The following is a 27,650-nucleotide window of genomic DNA, read 5'->3' on the forward strand; positions in this document are numbered from 1 at the left end:
CATAAGCTGGGAGAGTTTGATGTGGTTTTGGTTATGGATTGGCTGACTAAATACTTCGCCACTATCAATTGCAAGAATCGAACAATGACATTTAGAGAACCGGGGCAGGAGGATATTGTATTCAGGGGATGTCAGAGTTCGTTCTTTGCGATGATGATAAGCTCTTCGCGAGCTAGGCAGTTGATCAGTAGGGGTTGTATAGCCTATTTGGATAGTGTGGTGTTGAGGGATGATAATGACACCCCTAGGATTGAAGACATCTCGGTGGTACGAGAGTTTTGTGACATGTTTTCAGCGGTGCTGCCAGGTATGCCGCCTAATAGGGAGATTGAGTTTGTGGTAGATCTCGTCCCTGGGACTACCCCAATCTCAAAGGCACCCTATAGGATGGCACCGGCTGAGTTGAAAGAGCTGAGGGCATAACTACAAGATCTTTTGGATAAAGGTTTTATTCGACCAAGTGTTTCGCTTTGGGGAGCACCGGTTTTATTTGTTAAGAAGAATGATGGATCACTTCGCTTGTGCGTGGACTATCGTGAGCTTAATAAAGTCACGATCAAGAACACGTATCCATTGCCGAGAATTGATGATTTATTTGATCAGCTTCAAGGGTCAAGTGTCTATTCCAAGATAGACTTATAGTCAGGATACCACCAGTTAAAGATTAAGCCTGAGGATGTGTCGAAGACGGCTTTTAGAACACGGTATGGACATTATGAGTTTACCGTTATGCCGTTTGGGCTTACTAATGCCCCGGCAGCTTTTATGGATCTAATAAATCATGTTTTTAAGCCCTACCTAGACAGGTTTGTCGTGGTGTTCATCGACGACATCTTGGTTTATTCCCGAAGTGACAAGGATCACGAGGAACATTTAAGACTTGTACTTCAAATGCTTCGAGAAAAGAAGCTCTTTGCCAAACTGAAGAAAGTGAATTTTGGCTCTAAGAAGTTGCTTTTTTGGGACATTTGATTTCGGGATCGGGTATAGCTGTGGATCCTAGAAAAATTGAAGCTATCAAGGATTGGCCTAGATCTACGAGTGTTACCGAGATTCGAAGTTTTCTTGGATTGGCCGGCTACTACCGGAGATTTGTGGAGGGATTTGCAAAGTTATCTACTCCCCTCACGAGGCTCACGCATAAAGGAACTAAGTTCATTTGGAATGATGCGTGCGAGAGAAGCTTTCGAGAGTTGAAGGATCGGTTGACCACCGCCCCGATCTTGGCCTTGCCAGTTGCTGTAGCAGGGTATGTGATTTATAGCGATGCATCTTTTGATGGATTGGACTGTGTCTTGATGCAGGATGGAAATGTGATCGCGTATGCCTCACGTCAATTGAAGGAATATGAAAGGAACTATCCTACACATGATTTGGAGTTGGCGGCCGTAGTCTTTGCATTAAAGCTATGGCATCACTATCTTTATGGCGAGCAGTGTGAAGTGTACATGGATCACAAGAGCTTAAGGTATTTATTCACTCAGAAGGAGTTGAACTTGAGGCAACGCAGATGGTTGGAGCTACTCAAGGATTATGATTTGACGATCCTCTACCACCCGGGCAAGGCTAACGTGGTGGCGGATGCGCTAAGTCAGAAATCGACGAAAAACCTAGCGATGTTTATAGTCACTCAATCACCATTGATTGAGCAGATGAAACGGTTGGAGTTGGAGGTAGTGGCTTCTGATACACCCTTGAGATTGATGGCTTTGGTGGTGCAACCGACATTATTGGAAAGGATTAAAGAAAAGCAAGTTCACTTCGAGCTAAGATGGTTGATAGTTACACCAGTGATTTTCTTGTGGATGATCAAGGGTTGCTACGTTTCCGCGATCGGATTTGTGTACTGGAGGAATCGGAAATTAAAAGGGACATTCTTCTAGAAGCTCACCGTGCACCCTATGCTTTATATCCGGGAGGCACCAAGATGTACAAGGATTTGAAGTTACTTTATTGGTGGCCCGGAATGAAAAAAAACATTGGTGAGTTTATAGCTCGATGTTTAATTTGTCAACAAGTGAAAGCTGAGCACTGATTACCCGCGGAAAAATTTCAGAGTTTACCTATTTCCGTGTGAAAGTGGGAAAAAGATCACCTGGATTTTGTTATGAGATTGCCTCGCTCTCAAGCCAGGCATGATGCTATTTGGGTGATCGTGAATAGGTAACGAAATCGGCTCATTTTATACCTATTCACACGACTTGGACAAGGAAGAAGCTCGCACAAGTACCTTGATGGAATGGTGCAACTTCATGGAGTGCCTACTTCTATAGTATCTTACAGAGATCCCAGATTTGTATCTCACTTTTGGAGGAGTATGCAGGACGCCTTAGGCAATCGTTTGTATTTCAGCACTGCTTTCCACCCTAAGAGTGATGGACAATCTGAGCATACTATTCAGACTCTGAAGGATATGCTTCGAGCGTGCGTGATGGACTTCTGAGGGGATGGTCACAGTATTTACTGATGGCAGAATTTGCTTATAACAATAGTTATCAAGCAAGCATCAAGATGGCACTCTTCGAGGCACTTTATGTTCATTGGAGTGAAGTTGGCGAGAGTTTGGCATTAGGCCCCGATGTGCTCTAGGAAGCAGAAGACAAGGTTCTCCTTGCTCGACAGCGGTTGTTGACAGCTCAAAGCAGACAGAGGAGCTATGCTGATAAGCGTCAACGAGATTTGGAATTCCAGGTTGGAGATCATGTATTCTTGAAGGTCTCGCCGACTAAAGGAATTAGAAGATTTGGTATTCGGAGTAAGTTGAGCCCCCGGTTTATTGGACCCTATGAGATTCTGGAGCATGTAGGCCCCGTAGCGTATCGACTTGCTCTACCACTGATGTAACATACCGAAACTTCAGTAAATAAATATCGAACTTTAGTCAAATTGACCAAAGTGCGATGTTGGTACGCTTCCGAAAGGCCGAAGGCGTCAAAAAGATCAAAAGTGCATTATAGGGTGATCTTCGAGAGCTAGAGAACCAAAATATGCAAACTGCAGTTTTTGTGCTCTTGGGGACTAGTCCCTGTATGCGTAGGCAGCCCGAGGTTGGAATTTCCCTTGATGCAACCGGTCCCTCGCCGAGAGACCGGTCCCTAGTAGGGAGACCAGTTCCCGTGCGCGAAAAATCCCAAAAGTGAGAAAATCGACTAAGTCCTGAGAGCTGTGCTCTCAGGGACCGGTCCCCTGCTAGAGAGACCGGTCCCTCTGCACGAAAAATGCCCAGTTTGGGCTGTTGCAAATAACAATGTTTGGGGGGTTTAGTTGCTATTGTTGCAACGCTTATATGACCAAAACCCTCTCATTCATAGCAGCACATCACCACACTCTCTCTCCCTCTCTCATTTCTCTCTCTCTAGAAGGAGAAGAAGAAGGAGAAGAAGAAGAACAAGAAGCAGCTTGGAGAAGGTGGAGTTTTAGGGTTTTGGTGGTTCTTAGAGCTCTCCTACAAGAAAGATCTTGGGATAGCTCTTGGCAAAGGTGAGTTTCTTGCAAGTAGAGCTCTAGGGTTTGGATTTTACCTTAGAACTTGGAGTTTTGTTCCTCTAGCAAGGCTAGGATCATTGTAGAGACCTTAAACCTATGAAAATTCATGGTTTTTCAAGGTGCTCTCATGGTGGTTAACTAGGGATCATGTTAGATGCCCTAGTAATGGTCTAAATAGTTTGGAAACAAGATTAGAGAGCTTCCTAGGTGATCCTAAGATAGTATTTACTTAGAGTTGAGATCAATCTAGGGAAAATTTGAATATGGCATTGTTAGGGCTCAAAATTGGGGCTTTTGCCCTAGAATTTTTTCAAGGCAAATTGACCTCTTGGAAACCTAATTGGGGGTATTCCCGACGCGTTGGACAACTCCGTTTGACGTTACGAAAATGTCTAAGTATAGTTTGTGTATATAGGGCCTAATTTGGCACTATTTTGGTTACAGGACGCGGATTCGGCGTTCGTAAAGTTCGGGGGTCATCGTATTCTTCATCTACTACCACTCAAGGTGGGGGGTTCACACCGGAATCATCGGATTCCCCTTTATGTCTATTTTCACCTATGTTGAGCATATTTGTATATAGATTCATCCATGCATGTAGGGTAATTTACATGTGAAACTTGATTGGACATCATTTGAATGCTTCTAATATAGTTGGACATAGAGAATGATAGAATCATAATGGACATATATGTTGAGGCCCTAAACTTGCATGAATGTGAGACTTGGACTTGGACAATAATAAACAAGAGTGACATTGACATTAGAGACATGATTGGCATTGAAAGATGAATTGTTAAACATAGTTTAACCAAATGTGGCATTGTGGCAAGAGTGACCTAGAGAGTGGCATGAATTAACAGGTAGAACCTATTATGATAATGGCATTGTGACTAGTGGCTATACTTTCCCTAAGTGGAAATTGGATCGATACTCGTGATAAGTCTTGGCTTGAGGGTAGTAGCTCCCCCTCAAGCGATGCGTTCCGGAATTGTCACCACGGGGAGCGCGGTCTCCAAAGACGGTCCCTCGGGTCTTGTAGTGCTTAGAGCCTTCCCGAACAAAAGGAATTCGGGTTGTGAGTTATTGGGGTTAATAAGGTTAACTGGTAAGATTGGGTAAAAGCCAAAGTGAAATCATGGAAAAGCATGCATGCATATTCAATATTGCTTCGATTATATATATCCACTGACAGATTTCTTGCAGGTATAGTATTAGCATTAGTATGGTTACTACTTTTCTTTCCTTTGAAATACTTATACCTGGAATAGACCTAGTGGGTAAGTCGGCGAGGTCGGATGCCGAACCCACTGGAAACTTCGTTGTAGTTCTCACACTACTAACTCTATAAGCCCTAGCACGAGTGGGGCGGCGGAGGACCGAGGCAAGAGTATAGCGCCATAGCTAGTGGCCACCGGAACTTATGCATTTTGTAGTGATTCCTTTTGTACACATATATCAACTTTTTTTGTTGATTTAGAGTTGTAAAGTTGTAAACAATCATATATTTTTGGTAGATGGCTAAAATGTAAAGAATTATGGTTGAATGGAAAATGAATGTAATAGTTTTAGTCACAAGTGTTTGGTTTAAATGTAATAAAATATGGTGTATGGTTGGATGCTTAGCTTAGAACTTTCGCTTCCGTTGTTGCTTGCCCTCGTGCAAGCCTTGTATAATTTGCATATCCTTTTGTTGAATTGCTTAATTATACTTGTTGTTGGAGCCTTGGGCGGACAGGGGAGATGCTATCCGTTCGGCGTCTGTTGACGTGACCTGAACCAGACCAAATTGGCGGGGATTGGGGCGTGACAACTGAACCTATCGGGAGTGCACAATGTCTTTCATGTTTTGATCCTTCAGACGTACATTTTCGATCCAGCTCACGTTTTGGATGTTATACCTTTGGAGCTGAGGGATGACTTGAGCTTTGAAGAGCAACCGGTGAAGATTTTAGCCCGCGAGGTGAAGAAGCTTCGGAATCGCAATATTCCTTATATGAAGGTTCTTTGGAGCAACCACGATGAACGCGAGACCACGTAGGAGTTGGAAAGCGCACTGCTAGAGTGTTATCCCCATCTTTTTCAGATGGAATCTTGAGCTAACTTGCTTTTTAATTTTGCTGACGAAACTTTCTTTTAGGAAAGGAGAATGTAACATACTGAACCTTAGCAAATTGCAAGGTTCAAGTGTTTGGTAGGTATTCTGAGCTTTTTCGGGTTTTTTAGAGGGTCGTTGACTGTGTTCCGACCTATGACTCGCATCCCGAGGAGCGAGGATGAGAACTTAGCACCAAAACCTCTAAATTGTAGATTTTGAGATGCTCTCGGGTTGAGCTCTACAGGGCAGAGTACCGGTACTGGACCTGGTACCGGAACTGCATCGCGAGGGTACCGGTACCGTGTGTGTTTGCTCGCTTAACCGAGGCTCTGGTTTGCGCGTGCTGCTGCCTGGTATCGGTACTCCAGCCCGCGTACCGATATGCAGTGCAGTTCGCAGACTGCTTTTTTTTAGAATTTTTTTTATAATTATTGCAACACATTATATACCCCACACCCTTTGGCTGGGGTCTTTTGTGCAGCAACCATAGGAGAGAACAGGTGGGTTTTCCTCTTCATTTTTCTTTGCTTTTTCCCTCTCCTTTGCTTTGGATTTCGAGGATGATCTCTCCACTTTGCTTTCTTTTGCATGTTGGTGGATTTTCCACAATTGGAGAAGCTTTGGAGCAAGAATTGGAGTTTGTTTGAGGGTAGAACTTCAATCCTAGCACCTTTCTAGCTAGGTTTTGGGCTTCAAGAGAGGTTAATAACCTTGATTTTTCTTTTGGATCACATTTTGGTGAATTTTTGTAATAAAAACCTAGAAATGAGGAATCTAGGGTTTTATTTAGGGGTTTTTGATTTGTAGCTATTGGGGTTAAATTGATGGGTGTAGAACTTCCTTTTAGGTTGGATTAGGAGTATCCTAGCCTTCATTTGGAGTTTGGAAGGGTTCTACACCATACAAGGTAAATTTGACATCTTTTGGGGTTGGTTAAAGATGAACTCGTGGAGTGTTCGTTTATTGCCCCTAACCTTCTTCGAATTTTCTTTAGGGAGTTAGGAGACTAGTGGACATTCTTATTCGCGCAAACAAAGGGGATACGAGAAGTTCTCGGTGGGTTTGACCTCACTGAAATAGGTGAACTTCCTCTATGTTATATTCTTTATTGAAAAATAGAAATTCATGCATATTCATGCTAGATAGAGTATATGTAAATTTTAGAATGCTTAAAAGACATATGTTATGTATCATGATATATCACCTCTATGTAGTTGAGAGACAAGTGTATAGTAATTATGCAAGTGAATGGCATTTTTTTATATGGCTTGAATTCATGTTTCATTTAGTGAAAATGATAAGTATAACATGCTCTTGGACATAGAACTCATGATTGACATAGTGGACATTAATGTCATAAAGTGGCATTCAACTTAGTAAATGGTTAAACTCATACTTGATGGCATAGTAATAGCCCATTGGGTCATTAGCTTTTATACCATGTTTTAGGCATAATGACATTGAACGCGAGACGAATGATTACGCTTGCTTGCCATTGTACTCATTCGCACATGCTTGTGACGGTCACTCCCCACAAGCTGGCAGTCCGGAGATAGCCAACGCGACATAAGCTCGCCTTTGCCGGATTGGGCGCTGAAACGGGATGCCGTGGGGAAGGCTCATTTCTAGAGTGGGAATGTTGACTACCACGGGGCCATTAGGCACGGCGCAAGCCGGACTACCCTTGTGTAGGTCCTATATGATTGGAACAATGTTGAACTAATATGCAATGTGGACATTAGACTAATTGTAAATGTTGACATCCTACTAGTTGTACTTGTGGACATCATGCTATTTATATATATGCTCATTCATGTTAAAATAGCACTTATACTTGTGGAACTTCATGCTAAGTAGCGGCATAGTAGTTTAGTAAGTTACTTCATGCTTAATATATATGTTGTTCATTTTATTTAAATGTTAGATCATATTACTTATGCCTCCATGACCTAATGGTGTATTTCGCTAATGTCGGCAGCTTATCCACTGTAAACTATTGATTAATAGTTCTCACACCCTCTGTTTTGTCGTTTTTGTTTACAGAGCCTTCCACTCCGGGAGAGGCTAGGGACCGCAGCAAGGGTGTCGCATCTAGCTAGATTGCGAAGAGTTTTTACTTTAGGTAGTTCACCTCTCTATTTTTGTATTCATTGTAGAGAGAGAGACTATTGTACCCTTAATTTGTGTAGAGACCACCATTTTTGTGTATCTAACACCTTGTGTATGGATCTTGTGATGTATTTACCTTATGAATTATGTTAGTTGTTTAGTTCATTTATATTTTCACTTGTCATTAGAATTTAGTTGTATTCATGCTCTGATATCCCTAGATGCTCGTTTACTTTTGCTTTATTCATCGCTTTATTGTAAACGCCTTATATGTTGTAGGCATATGGTCGGTTTGGACACGCACCGGGCGGGCTTCCGCTGGGTCCCAGGGCGTGACACCCTATGTACCGGTACTGCTGGTCGCGTACCGGTACCTGATAAATAACCTGAGAACGGTTGTTCTCGGGTTTGGTTGCTGCGAAGCTGTGTACCGGTGCTGGAATTCGAGTACCGGTACTAGGGACCCGCGTACCGGTACTCAGTCTCGTGTACTAGTACCCTGCGGCCTGTGCAGAAAGGTTGCTCTTGGGTTGAGATGTCCATCCGGGGGTACCGGTACCCAACCCCGCGTATCGGTACCCAGTGTAAAGTGTGCAGATTTTGAAGAGCTGCAAATGTAAATTGTTGAAGGGCCTATTTGCAATTGTGGGAACTTACAAATAGCCCCCACACCCTTCTCTCTTCTCCACAGCTGAGAACAACACCCCATCTCCTTCTTTTTTTCATACCTCCCTCTCCTTCTCTCTCTAGGATCTCTTCAACAAGGCGGATTGGAGGGATTTGAAAGGATTTTGGAGCTTGGTGGAGTGGAAAAGGCTCTCCTACAAGGTGCCGCTTGAGGTCTAGAGGTGGCTAAGGTAAGGGTTTGCAAGTTTAACCTAGGGTTTGCTTTGGTTGACCTAGAATCCCTATTTTTAGGGTTCTTGTGGTTTAGAAACCTAGAGTGAATCATGGTTTTCCATGGTGATGGGTGCTTGACCATGCTATGGAAAATCCTAGGGTTAAAATTAGGGTTTTTGTAGATATGGGGTTTATTGTGAAATTGATCCCTTAATTCCTTAATTGGAGGATAAATCAACGCGTAGGGAGGCTCAAAGCGAAGTTCCCACGAGTCTACGACACATCGTTGGAGAAAAACCCCGTTTTTCGTTCGTTGCCCTTGGGTCAAGCCAAGACGGTGTCGTAAAATCGCGGGACTTGGTTTCTCGCCTCTTAGCATCAAACCAAGATGGGTGGTGCTATCCGAAATAATCTGACTTCTCCCTATTTTTATGTTACTATTGTTGGCCATGTATGTATATGTGTAAATTCATGCATTGTAGAGTAGTGTGGGACATGCACTCATTCCTTGTATGCTTTCATGATAAATGTAGAAAATATGTGATGGAACATAGATATATATATGCATAAGGATTAGGTCTTGAACAATAGAATCTCTATAGTGCCATGAATGGAAATGTGAACTTACACAACATACTGACATGGATTGGTGGTATCAGGAGTAGTGATGTTGGTAGCACACATGACATTAGTGGTTAGGGGTGGATAGATCCCCGAGCATTGTTGCCCCTAGTTGGTAGGGTATCCTCTAGTTGGAGGATTGGATTGTACTCACATAGCGTCTGTCNAGTAGTTGTTATTACTTATTTACCTTACCTGCTTATTGTTTCATATTGCAAAGGCATAGTAGCATGCTAGAGGGTTGTTATATTGGTAACCCTTCTACTTTTGCCTGCTTAGGCCTAGTGGGAAAATCGGCGGCGTCGGTAGCCAAACCCATTAGGGACTATTATTAGTTCTCATTCCATTTTGTTGCAGGGCCGAGCACGAGCGGACAGGTTGAGGACCGCGGTAAGAGCATAGCGCCCTAGATAGCTACCTCCTATGCATTAGAGTCGGGTACCATTTTGACATATGTGCATATTGGTAGAGAGACTTGATGTTATATTTTGGTGAGGTTGCTAGAAATGTAATTGTATCATGAGTTGAATGATGTAAACCATATGTATCTATAGATGCAAATTGCAACCAATGGATGTATGTTGGTGGAAACATGTTATATGGTTGAATGTCAATGTAATAGTTAGTTTCTCTCTTGTTCTCGCTTGTTTAATTACTCGCTTGTATCATGTATGTTGTTGATGTTTTTCCTGGGCAACTAGATGTACATGATCTCTTGTTGAGCCTTGGGCGGACAGGGGAGACTCTGTCCGTTCGACGTCTGTCGACCCCCGAACCGATCAAATAGGCGGTTACGGGGTGTGACAGAAAGAGTGGTATCAGAGCAAGTAAAAGAGAGAAGTCTAGGATGAACCAAGGAGACCCTAGGTTGGTAACTCTAAGGACATCAGTGTGTGAGAGACGCGGATCTATGAGCTGTGGCGCAGGTTAATTCAATTCGGTATAATTGTTAGTATGTCCCTAGTGGTTGATAGAGATGGATTCAAGTAGTACTTGTTCTCAATTTGAGGGAGTTGTGTTGGCGGCCGACAACATAACGCTAAGGATTGGTAATGAGTATGCTTGAGTGCTTCCGCCGGATTTGGTATTGAGTCGATTGTTCCTAAGTTGCGTCAAGTTCGTGGGTTAAGGTGATTAACCTGATTGTTGCGTTTCAAAAGCTATGGCACCGATGAGACGCCTCGCGACGCAATCCACTCCGGCACTGCCTCCTGAGGTGTCCGAGCAATCTGAGTCTAATGAAGTGCAGGAGTTGTGGGCGCAAGTGACTGCGCTAGTTTGTGTGGTGCAACGCCAAGAGGACCGGTTCGAGCGGCTCCAAGAGTTGATGGAGCAGCAAGTAGCGGCGATGGTTGCGACGGCAACTGAAGGCCGTGATCCGCCCGTGCCCTCGGCTCGTGCGCCTAATGCGGCTGAGGGTGTGGGCAATGCGGCAGCTCCGGTGGCGGCACGTCCCCCGCCGGCGTGCGTTCCTCCGGCAGCTTCGGGTTCTTCGATACTCGATGGGCGGCAGAGGAGGCTGAATGGGAGCGTGGTTATACGGCTCTCACGAAGTTTATGAAGTTCCATCCTCCGACATTCGATGGTGAGGTGATAGATCCTTGGATCGTGGAGACTTGGTTAGCCACGATGGAGACATTGTTCGAGGACATCTACACCTTGGAGCAAAACAAGGTGCACTTGGCCGCTCATTGCTTTGAGAAGACGGCTCGAGTGTGGTGGAGGAGGGTGAAGAAGGATCGATCTCCGGACCTTCCCCTGATCGATTGGGAGGAGTTTCAACGATTGATTGTAACACACTGAACTTTAGCAAATTGCAAGGTTCGAGTGTTTGAACTGCGTTTTGAGTTTTTCCAGATATTCTGGAGGGTCGTAGACTCTGTTCTGACCAATGGCGCGCGTCTCGAGGAGCGAGGTTAAAAACTTAGTACTAAACCTCTAAAGTGCAGGAAATTGCGCTGCTCTCGGGTTTGTCTCTGCAGGATTGAGTACCAGTACTTCATTGACCTAGTACCGAAACTGGATCTGGTACCGGTACAGCATTGAGCTCGTACCGGTACGCAGTGCGTTTTCTCGCCAACCTGAGGCTCAGGTTTGCGTAAACTGTAGCTTGGTACCGGTACTCTTTTCCGTGTACCGGTACGCAGTGCAGTGCAGACTGCACGTAGTCGGAGGATTTTTTTGAGATTGTTACATCTCTATTTAAGCTCCCACAGCCCCTTAGATGGCTCTTTTGAGCCCTAAACCGTGGAGTGCCAGGTAGAACTCCTCTCCCTTGGTTTTTTTTCTCTTTTCTTGAGATTTTTACTTAGTTTGATCTCTCTTTTCCTCTCCTCTTTGCTTCGTTTTGGGTTTCCACCATTGAAAAAGCTTTGGATTGAAGAGAGGAGCTTTCTAGAGGATCAATCTTCAACCTTAGCTCATTCCATGTTTGGATTGGAACTTATTGAAAGGTTAGTACCTTAGATCTTCTCTTTATATCTTGTTTTGATAGAGTTTTTGAGACGAAAACCTAAAAATGAGAATCTAGGGTTTTATTTGGGGATTTTTGATTTGTGGCTTTTGGGGCTTAATTGATAGGTGTAGAACATTCAATTGGGTTGGCTTAGAAGGGTTCTTGCTATCATTTGGAGATTGAGAGAGATTTTCACCATTCAAGGTGAGTTTTTGCCATTTTTTTGGGTTGGTTAAAAGTTTGATCATAGGAGTGTTCGTTCGTTTCACTTATTCCTCTTAGAATTATCTTTAGGGAGCTAGGATGCTAGCGGACACCTTCTTTTGTGCGAACGAAGGGTTTCAAGGAGCTCTTGGTGGGTTTGACCTTACCGAAATGGGTGAAATCCCCCCTATGTTATTTTTCTTGTTCTAAAAATAGAAATTCATGCATATTCATGCTAGATAGAGTATATGTGAATTTTAGAATGCTTAAAATACATGTGTTATGTATGATGGAATATTACCTCTATATAGTAGAGAGATTTGCATATAGTATGCATGTAAGTGAATAGCATTCTTTTATATGGTTTGAAATCATTTTTCATTAAGGTATCCTCTAGTTGGAGGATTGGATTGTACTCACATAGCGTCTGTTGGCTTGGTGGTGGTCGCTCCACCCAAGCAGTGGGCTCCGAAGTTGTCACATTTTGGATTAACGTATCTACCCAGAAGACTGTCCCGGATGAGCGTAGCTGGGTGTCTCCTCATCTGTGGGATTGGTTGTGAGTTAAGCTCAACCTTCGGATTAGCCAGTGAGATTGGGTTACAAGCATATGAATGGCATGCATCAGCATAATCCTTACTTTATTCATATCATATTGTTGAGGCATAGTAGTATGTTAGCATTTATTATTCTTGTATATTCCTCTACTCGTTGGATCACACTTCTGTTACTTGGGAGGCCTTTCGGGAGATGCTACTCATGGAGTATTTTCCTGAGAGCGACAAAAGGAAAATCAATGAGGATTTTCAAAAGTTAAGGCAAGGAGGTCGCACGGTGCGGGAGTATGAACGGGAGTTCACGCACCTAGTTAATTGCGTGCCGAGCTTGGTTCATGGTGATAGGGACCGGGCGAAGGCATTCGAGCGCGGGTTGCGACTCGAGATTTTCAAGGTTATTCATGCATTCCGCTTAAAGACCTACGAGGAGGTACTTGACCGCGCGCTTTGGGTGGAGTGCGGCAATGCTATTGCGCGAGAGGAGCGCGAGGCTTTTGAGAAGGACAAGGAAAAAGATAAGTCCAAGAAGCGGGCATCTAGTAGACCCACAGGGCAGTCGAGTTCTAAGTGGCCCCCGCGACCCCAGCGATCACAGTAGCAGGGAGGTAGGAGTCATACACAGAGCGAGAGTATCTACCCGTGCGTGATTTGCGGCGGAAACCACCGTGTTACTACTTGCCCTCAGCGGGAGGGGCGGTGTTTTCAATACAGCCAGGTGGGCCACATAGGCCGAGAGTGCCCCGGCGGCGCATCCCCAACTCCGTCATCAGCTTCAGTTCAGTACACTCAGCGACAGCTGGCAGGGCTGCCACCCGCTATGTCTGCTAGACGATCATCTGCGCCTCGTCAGCGGAGTCGTCTCGAGCACCTAGTGGGCAGGTATTTGCCACTCAGGTGAAGGAGCAGCCGATTCCAGTCCCCAACAACATCGTGGCAGCTATTGTTCTTATCAGAGGCACTAGAGCTAGAGCTACATTTGACACGGGTGCATCTCATTCATTCATTGATGCATCATTCGCTAAGACTCATGACATAGAGATCACACATAATGAAGAGTATTGGTCGGTGAATACTCCGGAGCATTCGTTTCATGTACATGACGAGTGCTTGGCGTGTCCAGTACAGATAGGCGATTAGATTATGCCGATCGACCTTTTGGTACTGAATCAAATGTGGGGCTTCGATGTGATCTTGGAGACCAACTGGCTCTCCAAGTATTACGCAGTCATCGATTGTGAAAGTAAGGTGATCACATTCCGTGAACCTAATCAAGAAGAATTGGTGTATCGGGCTTGTAAAAGTAGGCGCTTCGCGGTGACCATATCGGCGGCGAGAGCGAAAAAAATGACTAAGGGTGATTGTAAGGCCTATTTGGCAACCATCATAGACGCCCAAAGGAGTACCCGAAACTTAAAGGTATTCGGGTAGTATGCGAGTATCCGGATGTGTTTCCGGCGGAGTTACCGGGATTGCCACCAGACCAGAAAATTGAGTTTGTCATTGATTTGATTCTCAGGGCGGCGCCAATTTCGAAGGCTCCGTATAGATTGGCACCGGTGTAATTAAAGGAATTAAAGGCCCAGTTGCAAGACTTACTCGATAAAGGCTTTGTACGACCGAGCGTGTCTCCGTGGGGAGCTCTGGTGCTATTTGTGAAGAAAAAGGATGGCATTCTTTGACTTTGCGTTGATTATCGCGAGTTGAACAAAGTAACGATAAAAACAAGTACCCGTTGCCGAGGATTGACGATTTATTCGATCAGTTGCAAGGGTCAAGGGTATATTCTAAAATTGATCTTCAATCGGGATATCATCAGTTGAAGATACGACCCAAGGATGTGCAACTCGAGGGATTAGAAGATTCGGAATCCGGGGTAAGTTGAGCCCCCGATTCATTGGACCGTTTGAGGTTTTGGAGCGTGTAGGCCCGGTAGCGTATCGACTCGCTCTACCGCTAAATCGCGAGACCTTCAAGAAGACGTGATCTCCAATCTGAAACTCCAAGTCTCGTCGACGTTTATCAGCATAACTCCTCTACCTACTCTGGGCTGTCAACAGACGCTCTCGAGCAATGCGAACCTTGTCTTCTGCTTCCTGGAGCACATCTGGGCCTAAAGCCAATCTCTCGCCAACTTCACTCCAATGAAGTGGCGATCTACACTTCCGTCCATAGAGTGCCTCGAACGGTGCCATCTTGATGCTTGCTTGATAACTGTTGTTATAAGCAAACTCTGCCATCGGTAGATGCTGCGACCACCCTCCTTCGAAGTCAATCACGCAGGCTCGAAGCATATCTTCGAGAGTCTGTATAGTACGCTCCGACTGCCCGTCACTCTGGGGGTGGAAAGCAGTGCTGAAGTCCAAGCGCGTACCCAAGGCGTCCTGTAAGCTCCTCCAAAAATGGGATACAAAACGGGGATCTCGATCCGATTCTATAGAAGTAGGTACCCTGTGCAATCGCACAATCTCATCCAAATAAACCTGTGCGAGTCTCTCACCAGTCCAAGTAGTGTGGATAGGTATGAAATGTGCCGATTTCGTCAGCCTATCCACAATCACCCAAATAGCGTCATGCCCGGCCTGTGAGCGAGGCAATCCCATCACGAAATCCATGGTGATCTTTTCCCACTTCCACACTGGAATCGGTAGGCTCTGCAACTTTCCCGCAGGAACTCGGTGCTCAGCCTTCACCTGTTGGCAAGTTAAGCATCTCGCAACAAACTCACCAACATCCTTTTTCATCCCGGGCCACCAATAAAGTAATTTCAAATCCTTGTACATCTTGGTGCCTCCCGGATGTATAGCATACGGTGCTCGGTGTGCTTCTTGAAGAATGTCTTCTTTAATGCCCAAGTCCGCCGGTACACAAAGTCGTCCGCGGAAACGCATCAATCCATCACCGTCTAAAGTGAAGTCACCGGTGCAACCATCAACTATCTTAGTTCGAATCTTTTGCAACTCCGAGTCGGAAGCTTGCTTTTCTTTAATCCTTTCTATAAGGGTAGGTTGCACCACCAAAGTCATCAGTCTCAAAGGTGTATCAGGAGCCACCACCTCCAACTCCAACCGCTTCATCTGCTCGATCAACGGCGGTTGAGTAACCATAAACATCGCTAAGTTCTCAGTCGATTTCCTACTTAGCGCATCAGCCACCACGTTAGCCTTGTCCGGGTGGTAAAGTATCATCAAATCATAATCCTTCAGTAGCTCCAACCATCTGCGCTGCCTCAAGTTCAACTCCTTTTGAGTGAATAGATACTTTAAGCTCTTGTGATCCGTATACACTTCGCATCGCTCGCCGTATAAGTAGTGGCGCCATAGCTTCAATGCAAAGACCACAATGTATTTCATGTATCGGTCCTATGGAAGTACGTTCATGATCCGGCTCACGTATTGGACGTCACTCCTTAGGAGCTGAGGGATGACTTGAGCTTTGAGGAGCAACCTTTGAGGATTTTGGCTCGCGAGGTTAAACGATTGCGGAACCGTGAGATTCCCTACGTGAAGGTGCTTTGGAGCAACCACGACGAGCGCGAGGCCACTTAGGAGTTGGAGAGCGCATTGCAGGAGCGCTATCCCCATCTTTTTCAGATTGAGGCTTGAGGTACTTGTCATTTCGAGTTTCGCGGACGAAACTCCTTTTTAGGAGGGGTAAATGTAACACACCGGACCTTTGCAAATTGCGAGGTTCGAGTGTTTGGATGTATTTCGAGCTTTTCCACACTTGGTGGAGGGTTGTGGAATGTTTTTCCGACCTAAAAAGTTCGAAAACTAGAATTCTGGACAAGTCCTGAGAGTTTTTACTCTCGGGGACCGGTCCCTGGAAGGAGAGACCGGTCCCCCAGTGAGCAGTGTTGCGGCAGCCTTGAGGCAACCGGTTCCTGGCAGGCGAGACCGGTCCCCGAGCGCGCCTACGCAGTGAGAGACCGGTCCCGCGCAGGGAGAGACCGGTTCCCGAACGTTGGTTTTTTCTGGTTCGCAGCGAGAGACCGGTCCCTGCTGGGGAGAGACCGGTCCGTCTGGGCGAAAACTGCCCAGTTCGGGCTGATGTAAATTTGAATTTTTGAGGGGCCTCTCCGGATTTTGTTACACTAGATGGGCTTATTAGCCATTTCCTCCTCTTCCCTCTCTCATTTTCTCATTCTCACCCTCTCCCTACACCTTCTAGAGAGAGAAGAAGAAGAAGAAGGAGGAGAAGAAGAAGAGGAGCTTGCTTGAGGGAGCTTGGAGCTCAACCCCTTTCTCTCCTTTCCACCCTTGCTTGGCTTGGAGCTTGCTTGTAGAGCTTGGTGGTGGACCAATCTTCAACCCTAGAAGATTTGGAGCTTGTTTGGAGGCATCTTGGGAGGTTAGTACTTGGATTCTACCCTTTGATCCTTGATTTGGTAGGTTTTACCATATGGAACCCTAGAATGGGTATTAGGGTTGATTTTTGGGGCTTTTTGATCTAGGGCTTTTGAGGCTAGATTGATTGGATTAGAACCTTCCTTGGGCTTGGATTGGAAGGGATTTAGCTCTCTTTTGGAGCTTGAGAGAGATTTCCCACACATTAGGTGAGTTTTAGCCCTTTTGCCAAGTTTGTTAAAGTTTGATCTTATAGTTGATCGTAATGCCCGTGTATCTCTTCGCTCGATACTTTTAGGGTATTTTGAGACTCGTGGACAACCTCGTTCGGCGAATCGAGGGAGCACGCGACGGTTCGGTGGGTTTGACCTAGCCTGGCATATGAGAAATTCTCATATCTCATATTTTATGCTTGTAGAGTAAAAATTCATGCATTTCCATGATAAATGTATTTATTGTGAATTTTGGGATGCTTAACATGCCTATAATATGTGTAAGAAATTTCGGGCCCCTATATAGTAGAGGGCTACCGTGTGAGACTTGTATATGATGGGCACCCTATTGAGACTTGGAATCATATTTCCTATTGTGAAAGTGAGCATTACCTTCATGCATTTTAAGCTATTCTTACTTGAGACTTAAGGGATCTTAGTAAGCCATAAAGAGGCATATGACAAGATTGACATGTAAGATTGTGAGCTAATGTCATAAAGCGGCATTGAGCTCGGGTTGTGTGTGAACCTAGTGGATAGGGCCATTGAGAGAATTGGAACATGTTTGTACATCGAAATGTCTAAGTGTCATAAAGGGGCACTAGACCCAGTGAATGATAGGAGCTTCTCATTGTGACCTAGAACTAAATCATTGAGATGCTAGTGACTATTACCATGTTAGAGACATGAGGATTGGACACTTGAGACTTGGACTATGCTTGCTTGCCATTTGTGCTCATTCACACATGCTTGTGAGGGTCGCTCCCTACAAGCCGGCACTCCGGAGTTAACCTATGCGACTTATATTCGCTCGTGCGGTATTGAGGAGCCTACGGGGTCGAGTAGGACAGACACATTCCAAGAGTAGGGATGTTGGGTTACCACAGACACTTAGGCGGCACAAGCTGGACTACCTTTGGTAAGTCCTTAAATGGAAAATGGAAATCGACACAGGGTTGAGAATGAATAATCACTACTAGATAGGATTAGTAGTTGGATTACTATGACGTGCTTATAGCATAGTGTTGAGACAGGTAGTATACTTGATAGTCCTATTTATTGCATCATAGTATACTCATTACCATGATAGAGCATATTCTTCGTACATTGTCATAGTAGATCATGTTACCTACTTGCTCGCTATGTTGGGATATAGTATTCATGCATGGACATACTTCATTTGAATATAGTAGATGTACAACCATTTGACATCTTGCTTATGTGCAACATAGTAGTTTAGCATTTTATTTTGCTTTCTTAATGCAAACCGTTTCTTTTTATTATTATTGCTTATAGCACTTACCCGTTCCTTTTGGGGCCTAGTGGTGCACTGAGCTTAGGTCAGTAATTGCCCACTGGAAACTATAAATTATAGTTTTCACGCTCTCTGTTTTCTGTTTTCTTTCAGAGCCTTCCACGTCGGGAGAGGCTAGGGACCGCGGGAAGGGAGTTGCTTCGAGCTAGCTTCCTTCGAGGACGATTTGATAGGTGGTCTACCTCTCGTGGTTTTATTTTGGGAGAGGTTGTGAGTTGCACCTGTATATGTATAGAGACCACCCTTCTTTTGGATCTTTGTATTCCTTTTGAGGAGATAGTTCTGTACTACTTTATGGCTACTTTTACTGTCTAACTTTATTTCTTTACTTTGGTGTAGATGATAGAACTTTACTCGCTCTGATATCATTAGTTGCTATTTATCTTATTTGTTCTATCTCTTGCTTTTACTTCCGCTTTTATTGTAGACGCCTTATATGTGTTGACATATGACGGGTCTAGGCACGCTACCGGGAGGGCCACTGTCGGTCCCGAGGCGTGACACCTTTCTTATGCAATTATGTATGAATTATGTTCCTATTTGGAACCTCGCGAATTGTATGGATTGTGACGCCTAGGACGTATAGGGGAGACTCTGTCCATTCAGCGGTCTGTCGGCGTGCCCGTATCCGACCAAAGTAGGGGGTCATTAGGGCGTGACACTATTGAGGTTAGAGCTGCAGCCAATTTGCACATAATTCTAACTGCTTAAGTTAAGCCTTCTTGTCCAATTGCAAATGCAGCAGTTGAGTTTAAATATATATATCAAATAAAACACTGAATTTAGATTTATATTCAGTTATAACCATAGTTAGTTAATTTGGATTCAGCAAAAATTCGGTACCGGTATAATTCGGATAAAATTCGTCTTCTAATTTTTAAATTCGTTGAAAAATACGGTTAAAAAACGGATTTGCCAATTATTCAGATATGTGATTTATACGGATATTATACGTTCACTAATTAAAAATTCGGGATAAAAAATTCGGCTATTAAATTAAGTTTTTTTTCTCTCAAAATTTATATCTGCTATTCACCATGTTTGCAAGGACATGTATGAAATTAACCCTTTTAAATAAGTTAAAAAATACGGCTTAAAAAATGGTTCACCAATTATTTAGTTACGTAATTTATATGAAAATTATACATTCAATAATTAAAAATTTAGGACAAAAAATTCGGTTATTAAATTTAATTTTTTCTCTAGATTTATGCTATTAATATAAATAGTTAAAAAAATATAAAAATAGAGAGGTACAAAATAAAACAGATTAAGTAAAATGAGCAATTTCAAAGTTCACTGCCGTTTTCTTCTTTATCTTTTTCACGATCAACATATTCCAAAAGTCCATGAAGTTTTTCAATAACTCGTGAATAATTTGCAAATAATTCGATAATNAATATACTCATAATTCATAAGAATATAAAAATAAATAGCTGAATTTTTAATTGGTGAACGTATAATATCCGTATAAATCACGTATCCGAATAATTGTCGAATCCGTTTTTTAGCCGTATTTTTTCACCAATTAAAAATTCAGCTATTAAATTATGTTTTTTCCCTCTAGATTTGTGCTATTAGCATAAATATACTCATATTCCATAAGAATATAAAAATAAAGAGCTACAAAATTAAGTTAATTAAGTAAAAAAAAAATAGCAAACTATATTATGCCTCAAAATAAATAGGGATAATTGCCTATATTTCCCTCATACGTTTGAAAATATTCGATTTATCCCTATTTTAATTTTCTTTCTAAAATACCCCTACTTTATTTTTTTGGCGAATAATTCGGCTCGCGAATTATTCACGAATAAGTATTTTTTACCAAAAAAAATATTTTTTTTTCCGAATTTTTCGGAAAAATACGAATACGGCCGTTTAATTCGTTTCTTCAAAAATTCGCGAGTAATCCGCGAATTAACTAACAAAGGTTATAACTGCAATACATTTATAACTAGATACAATCAAATATCTCAAACGGTTGGGCTTTCATCTATAAGTCCAAATGCAGCAGATGCTAGAGTTTATTGGATTTTTGGTTTTTTAAAACTTATTAGGCCTCTTGGGCAGCCCAATACTTGATGGGCCTTGTCTAGGAGCCCAACTAACGCTTCTATATGTAAAGTTTAGTCCCATATTGGAAACTGAAGGTGTGTTGTTGTTATTTATATATTGTTTCATTTTCAAGCTAGCTTTTTGAGAGAAAATGAGAGTTATGCTCTCAACTAAACACACAGCGTGAGTCGGGCTGGGCGGCGACGCGTGCACGGTTTATACATCCGGTTTATTTTATTTTATTTTTATTTTTTCAGATTTATCTTTATCCTAATTCTAATCCATATTCCGTATAATTTTAGCCTTATCTTGTGCTACACGAAATTGTTGAAGCAAGATTAATGCCTTGGTTATATATATTGAAGGAGGTTGCATGAGTTTCACTTGAACCCGGACATACCTAAGAACAAAATCTTATCCTATATCTCGCCTTATTCTGTTTTCTCGTCATTGATCTTTTACGCCGATTTTCACCGAGGTTTCTTATATTTTGTTGGATCTTAAGCTTGTTGGGTTCGTCTTGCGCCACCTTGAAAGCGTGCCGATGGAGTGCAACGTTGTCGTTGTATCGCTAGAGGTAATTTTCGAAAAACCTCGCACGTGGAGGAACAATTTCGTTTATAAGACAGTGCTCTGCATGTCTCGATCTACAAACTTTTTCTAACCGTATTTATTATTTAATTTCTTTTTCGAAGTTTTTCTAAAATTAAAATAAAACTTTCGAATTGTTATTAAAGAAATATTTAAATAAAATATCAGAAAAATTTTCCAAGAGCAGATAGCTACAGCTGTAACAAGCCAGTGTAAAATTTTTGAATTTATATGTTGTTGCACATGTAATGCATGTTGAAATGCAAGCAATGAAACAGTTTTCTCTTTTGCATTATACCTTTCGGTCAAACGATTGGTAGGCACATGTACCTCCCAAAATTTTTCTATCAGCCCGTAGGCGCCTGCCCCCGGCAGAATTTATTTATTTATTTATTTATTTGATTTGCCATCTAGGCTAGCTAGAACCCGATGGTGGAAGAGTCTCAGAATTAAAATAGTAGTGTCTCTGAGAAGATACGAAATCTTAAACCATTAATTCGGAACGAATTGTCCCTCCTCCTCTGCGCAAGCTACGGTTATTGGTGGGCAAATCAAGCATATATATCTGTCACAGCAAAGAAACAAATCAAATTCAGAAACAAGAAAAGCAGCACAAATGAATTATCACTGGTCCAAGGAGGAGTTAAAATTATTTCAGAAAGTGAATACAAATAGAATGTAAAGAGTTTTCTACTATAATAATTAAATTGATCGACCAAGGAATTAAAATGCGGAACAAACTGCTCAATGGCTAGTTAATTGAGGAAGCACTTCTAAGGTTGCTGGGCAAGCCATCCCTCCTTGTCGATGAATGTGTTGCTAACAAAATACTCCAACTGTTTGGGATCGAGCGCCTTCTCCCACTTCACCCTCTGACTTCTGTTTGCCCCAAGCCCAGTGCAGTTGCTCTCCGCAAACGTCATATTGCTTCTGAAATCCCAGAAATGTGATAATATAAATATAAATAATATGTATTTATCATTATATTACTTGATTATATAATTCGCTTCGAAAACAGCAAAAGTATATATATATATATATATATATATGTTACCTTTACGTGTGTGGGAGATACTTGCATGTACATTACATGATGGATATATATTTTGAGCATATAAGGGACAATTCGTAAGCAACAGCTTAGAAAAAGCTAAGAAAATTAAAGATAGGAAGTAGAAATTGCGAACGCAAGTACTTCCTTTTTTTTGTTTATTTATTCATGTATTTGTCTATTCTTTTACATTACTTTTTGTATATACAGAGAGAGACTTCCGTGTGTGTATATAAAGACTTCAACTTTTAATCAAAATAAAAAAATAAAAATAAAAATAAAGACTTCAACTGTACCAAACCTGATTGCTCTCATAAGAATGTTCAGAAACCATAGAGATATTAAAAGTAAAGTATGCAAAATATCAAGAACTTTCAAGCTCCTAATTACTTTTAATCACATGCATAACGAAAACGTACCCGCCCTCGCTGGTGTCATTGACCTTGGCATGCGCCGTCAGCCACCCCGGCTGGGGCCCTTGGATTGTTGACCATAAACTGCTCGACTGTAACGCGCGCAGAAGGAATATATATTTGAACATGCATGCATGCATGTATATAGCAGACGATCGAGCAAGGCTTAATTAATTTCAGTCTTAATTAATTAACTTGGCACTACAGCATACATGTCTAATTAATTGCCAGCATTATTGATCATATATGGTGCATGCATCTATATATATATATATATATGTGTTTTTCTAGAGAAATTAAGAGAGAGAGATCTAGAGAGAGAGAGAGAGAGAGAGAGAGAGAGAGAGAGAGACTTACTACATAAATGGACTGAGCGAAGCCAAAAATGAAGTCGACCGCGCCCTCGATCCAGCAGGAAGAGAAGTAGTGGCGGCCCAGAAAATCACAGAGAGTGTCCTGGTAGCCTTGGAATCCACAGCGGTAGAATGCACTCTTGTCCCCTCCTACGAGTGCAGCTACTGCTTGCGCCACTGCCGCATCGTTGTTGATGTTGTACGAGTTCTAGGGCAGAGCAAATTAATGAATCAATGATCGAACCTGCTCTTATACATACATACATACATACATACATATATATATATTGTTGTGTCTAGCTAGCTAGCTAATTAAAACCTGAGGAGGAGCTAGCTAGCTAGGAAGCGAATTAATTAAGCTGGAAGCTACTTGGGAGAAATAATCTAATTTGCCTGCATGCGTTCTCACCTTAAAAGTGATGTCTCGAGCGACGAAGTTTTCTGCGAGTACTGTGAAGGTGGCGCTATCGAATGTGGAAGCTAACGGAAACGCTGCAATGCTGCCATTACTGGGGGGCGAGCTGTTGTCAGAATGGCCATTCCAATCAATCACCGTCGAACCCATGCCGTTGCCTTGCAACAGAATGTATGGCTTGCTAGCGGGGATGGAAACCTTCTCCCTGTGCGAGCGGGCGCGCGGTTAATACACAGTTACATACACACACGTTGTTATTATTATTATTATTATTACATGATGTCGGCGCCTATCCCGCCTGTTGTAAAATTGGCATTGGAGGGATAAGGGCGGATTGTTAATCCCATTCTTAACGGTTCTGTTCGGAATGGGGCCGGTTACTAATTAATCCCCACCCCTCTTAGAATTGGGGTGGGAATAGCTAATCCCACCCCATTTTAAATTTTAAATTTTAAATTTTAAATTTTATAAACTATCTATTATTTTTCTTATTTCATCTTGTCTATCCAAATGCTAATTTTTTTATTCTCAGAAATAATTTAATTTTCATCCAAACGTAAAATTTGTATATTACAGGTTTATACCTGAATTTTTATACCTATTCCTGAAATATATAGTTCTTGCCTATACGCGAACCAAACGAAGCCGGAAATAAATTTGCTACAGGGTAGGCCGGGTCAATTAACTGCAGACTCAGCTCGACTCAAGTCAATAGACTAAGATTTGGGGTCGACTCAGCAGGAGACTTGCGTGGATTCTGTAGTGCTAGGTTAAAAGAATCTTGACCATGGATCATAGGCAGTCAAATTAACTGGTACATCAGGTTATTCGTTAATTGGTGATTAATTAGTTACATAGGTTTTATCATACTTTTCCTTTTTCTTTCTTTCTTAGGCTCTTAATTAGAATTTCAATTATTATTTTGGAAATAACTTGACTGAAAATGTGAAGCATTTAGAATTTGAACTTGACATCTTAGGCACTCAACATCCGGTCTATTTGACTATTTCCATTTGAAATACGGATGGTCCCTAAGCAAATTTCTATCTTAGTTTTTATTTATACGGTATTAAATAGTCTTATTGTCCCATAATATTTTTAAATACAAAAAAAAAGTAACTATACGCGCGCTAGGTCCACCAAAGTTTTTGAAAGGAGGTACACTCGAATTCTGGGACAGCCATTATGGCATAAGTGGGACAACCATTATGGTAGTTAACAACCCGCGTGATATTGCGAACATAAAATATAAATTTTAATTAATATTTTTATAATTTTATATTATATTGGTAGTTCGCAAAAATAATTAAATAACTTAAATAATTTAGATATAAATAAATTTGATGGATCTATTTCAAATCGCCCTAATAGTTGAGGGGGTCTTCACTTATTATTTTTACCAAAGTCTTTTCGGGTGAAAATGTATAGAAACTTTCTAAACTTCCTAATATATAGATGAGGGGATCTTCACTTATTATTTTTACCAAAATCTTTTCGGTTGAAAATTTATAGAAACTTTTTAAACTTTTAGTTTTGGATTTAAGTAATATTTTCCAAAATTTTATGAATTTTAGTGAATTCAACAGTAATTTCGCTAGATTTGAAAATTAATTATTAATATTGTGTATTTTTTTTTCTTTAAATATTTGTTTTCTATATTTTTTAGTAGTTCTTTCTTTATTAATCTATTTTTGTTGCTATTTCGACGAAAAAAAGGGAATTAGTAGGAGATGGAGATCATTTTACACAACTATATATACATTAGAATGCAAATCAAAACTTCATCTTCATGAGTATAAACGATAGTAAATCTGGGCTGAGATCTCCACAATTAATTAATTTGTCTTAGTGTTGCGCCTTCCTTTCACTAACTAATTAAACTTGAGTTTTTAAACTTTAGTTTTTTTTTATTCTTTCTGACGTCATTTAATTGGGATAGTGTTTATTTAGGAAAGAATTGGGAAAACAAAAAGGCGAGAAAGTAAGAATACGCTTGATTAGGCAGGCAATTGACCTGTAAACGCCGGATTTCACATTAATCTCGATCCACTGTGTGTTCTGATCAGGAATTGAATTGATCGCTTCTTGGATGGTTTTGAAGTTCCCGAGCCCGCCCTGATCAACAACGATGGTCTTTTCCACTGTCGCAGCTCCTTCAGTGAAGCTAATGTGCAGCAAATCGCAAGTTAAGAAGAAGAAGAAGAAGATGAAGAAGAAGAGACAAAAAAAGACGCCGGAGGTCATTGCTAAGCATTAGTGTTTGAAAATTTAGCCGAGAAATATCCTCTGATAAAATAACATGCATGTACGTATATTTATAGCCAAATGGTGCTTATATGAGCTTCCGAAAGATTTGAGGGGAGTATTACTACTTTACTTAAATAAGATCTTTCTCATTTTANTAAAAAAAAAAAGAATTTGAGAGTCTCAAATAAAAAAAATTATAGTTGAGGGGTAGACAAACCATGTGAAGGGATTTTTGGGCCAGTTAGCCTAGTAATTTTTAATTATAAGAATAGTTATTTAAAACATTTATTTATAAATTAAATTTAAGCGATGAATGATTGATCGCTTTTTGAAAGTAATAAATCGTTTACTATTTTTATCTAACTTATATGTTATTTACATTCGAGCTCCGAAAAATGTATAGTATTAAATACTGAAAATAAATTTAGAAAGTGATAATAGACCTAGTATTATAAATAAATAATTATTGTAATTATTAATATTGCGTATTTTTTTTTTCTTTAAATATTTGTTTTCTATTTTTTTTAGTTGTTCTTTATTTATTAATCTATTTTTGTTGCTATTTCGACGAAAAAAAGGGAATTAGTAGGAGATGGAGATCATTTTACACAACTATATATACATTAGAATGCAAATCAAAACTTCATCTTCATGAGTATAAACGATAGTAAATCTGGGCTGAGATCTCCACAATTAATTAATTTGTCTTAGTGTTGCGCCTTCCTTTCACTAACTAACTAAACTTGAGTTTTTAAACTTTTGTTGTTTTTTTTTCTCTTTCTGACGTCATTTAATTGGGATAGTGTTTAGGAAAGAATTGGGAAAACAAAAAGGCGCATAATTAAGAAAGAAAGTAATAATACGCTTGATTAGGCAGGCAATTGACCTGTAAACGCCGGATTTCACATTAATCTCGATCCACTGTGTGTTCTGATCAGGAATTGAATTGATCGCTTCTTGGATGGTTTTGAAGTTCCCGAGCCCGCCCTGATCAACAACGACGGTCTTTTCCACTGTCGCAGCTCCTTCAGTGAAGCTAATGTGCAGCAAATCGCAAGTTAAGAAGAAGAAGAAGAAGACGAAGAATAGACAGAAAAAGACGCCGGAGGTCATTGCTAAGCATTAGTGTTTGAAAATTTAGCCGAGAAATATCCTCTGATAAAATAACATGCATGTACGTATATTTATAGCCAAATGGTGCTTATATGAGCTTTCGAAAGATTTGAGGGGAGTATTACTACTTTACTTAAATAAGATCTTTCTCATTTTACTCATCAATCGAATTTAGCGTACGATACAAATGAACCAACGGAATAAATTAAGCAAGTTGACAACTCATGCAAGTTTGTCAATGCTCATATATTCTTTGTTTGCACTATGCCAACAATACGTGCGTTCAATATCAGATATTTGCAGATGCATGCGGGTAGAGTTGCCAAATGTGCATAGACCCCAGTTTAAGTGCCTTGGCACAAAAATGATCAAGTGGAGCACTTGCCGGCACTGTTTGATACGGTACATATATGCCGTACTATATATGCTGATATATGTCAATCACAAAAATATATCTCTGTGTGTTAACATACTACAACACGATTTTTTTTTTTTTTTTTCCAGCATCAATATATATATGTTCTAATTACTTATTGTTGCGTGCCGAATTCCGTGACCTTTGATCTGGTCAAAGATCCTCCTCGAAGAACGTGTAGGGATGAAAAAACGGCTTCGAATAGTGACCCTCGAAGTTTGCGCCCTTCGACTGGATAAAGCAATTCGGCTGACGAGGGATCAGATCAGCCGAGTTCAAAAATCTCTATTGTAGAATCGGTTCGCCTGGATGAGCCGAATGTACGGACTGCACAGAAACTAAGGTCGGCCAAAGAGCCGAATGGAAGAAAATACAGTGATTGGCCGGCTTGAAGAACCGAAAGCCTTTAAATATTAATAAAGCAGAGTGTGCCCGAAAGGTATATAGACTCTAAAAATCTAGATTACAACAGAGTGTGCCCGTGATGCATACAGACTCCAGAGGTCCAACTTAAAAACTACTAGCTCCTAGGAAAGCAGTAAATGCGGATAAAAAAGATTACATGTAGACTACTCCTAGAAAACGATAAATGTAAAAAAGAAAAATATTGAAAATACAGTGGTCTTCTCGTTCAGATGAGAGAAATACCTCTATTACAGGCTTTGAAGTTACTATTTATAGTGATGTCTTCTCAGCCCACATTATTGGTCGATTTTTAGTAGTGGGGGAAGTGATGTAGACGTGATCTTAGAAG

The 27,650-nt window shown here is 41.4% G+C and overlaps 1 protein-coding gene across 1 annotated transcript; it reads right to left on the reverse strand.

Annotated features, from left to right (window-relative positions):
- On the reverse strand, positions 21,663 to 26,481 carry LOC109709070 (probable pectinesterase 29). The gene is made up of 5 exons (XM_020231142.1): positions 26,255 to 26,481; positions 23,116 to 23,326; positions 22,711 to 22,914; positions 22,360 to 22,445; positions 21,663 to 21,819 (listed from the first exon to the last, which is right to left on the reverse strand). Exons 1-5 carry the CDS (start codon positions 26,479 to 26,481, stop codon positions 21,663 to 21,665), a joined length of 885 nt encoding a protein of 294 aa, XP_020086731.1.

The sequence above is a fragment of the Ananas comosus genome, linkage group 4, assembly GCF_001540865.1.
Source record: "Ananas comosus cultivar F153 linkage group 4, ASM154086v1, whole genome shotgun sequence".
NCBI lineage: Eukaryota > Viridiplantae > Streptophyta > Magnoliopsida > Poales > Bromeliaceae > Ananas > Ananas comosus.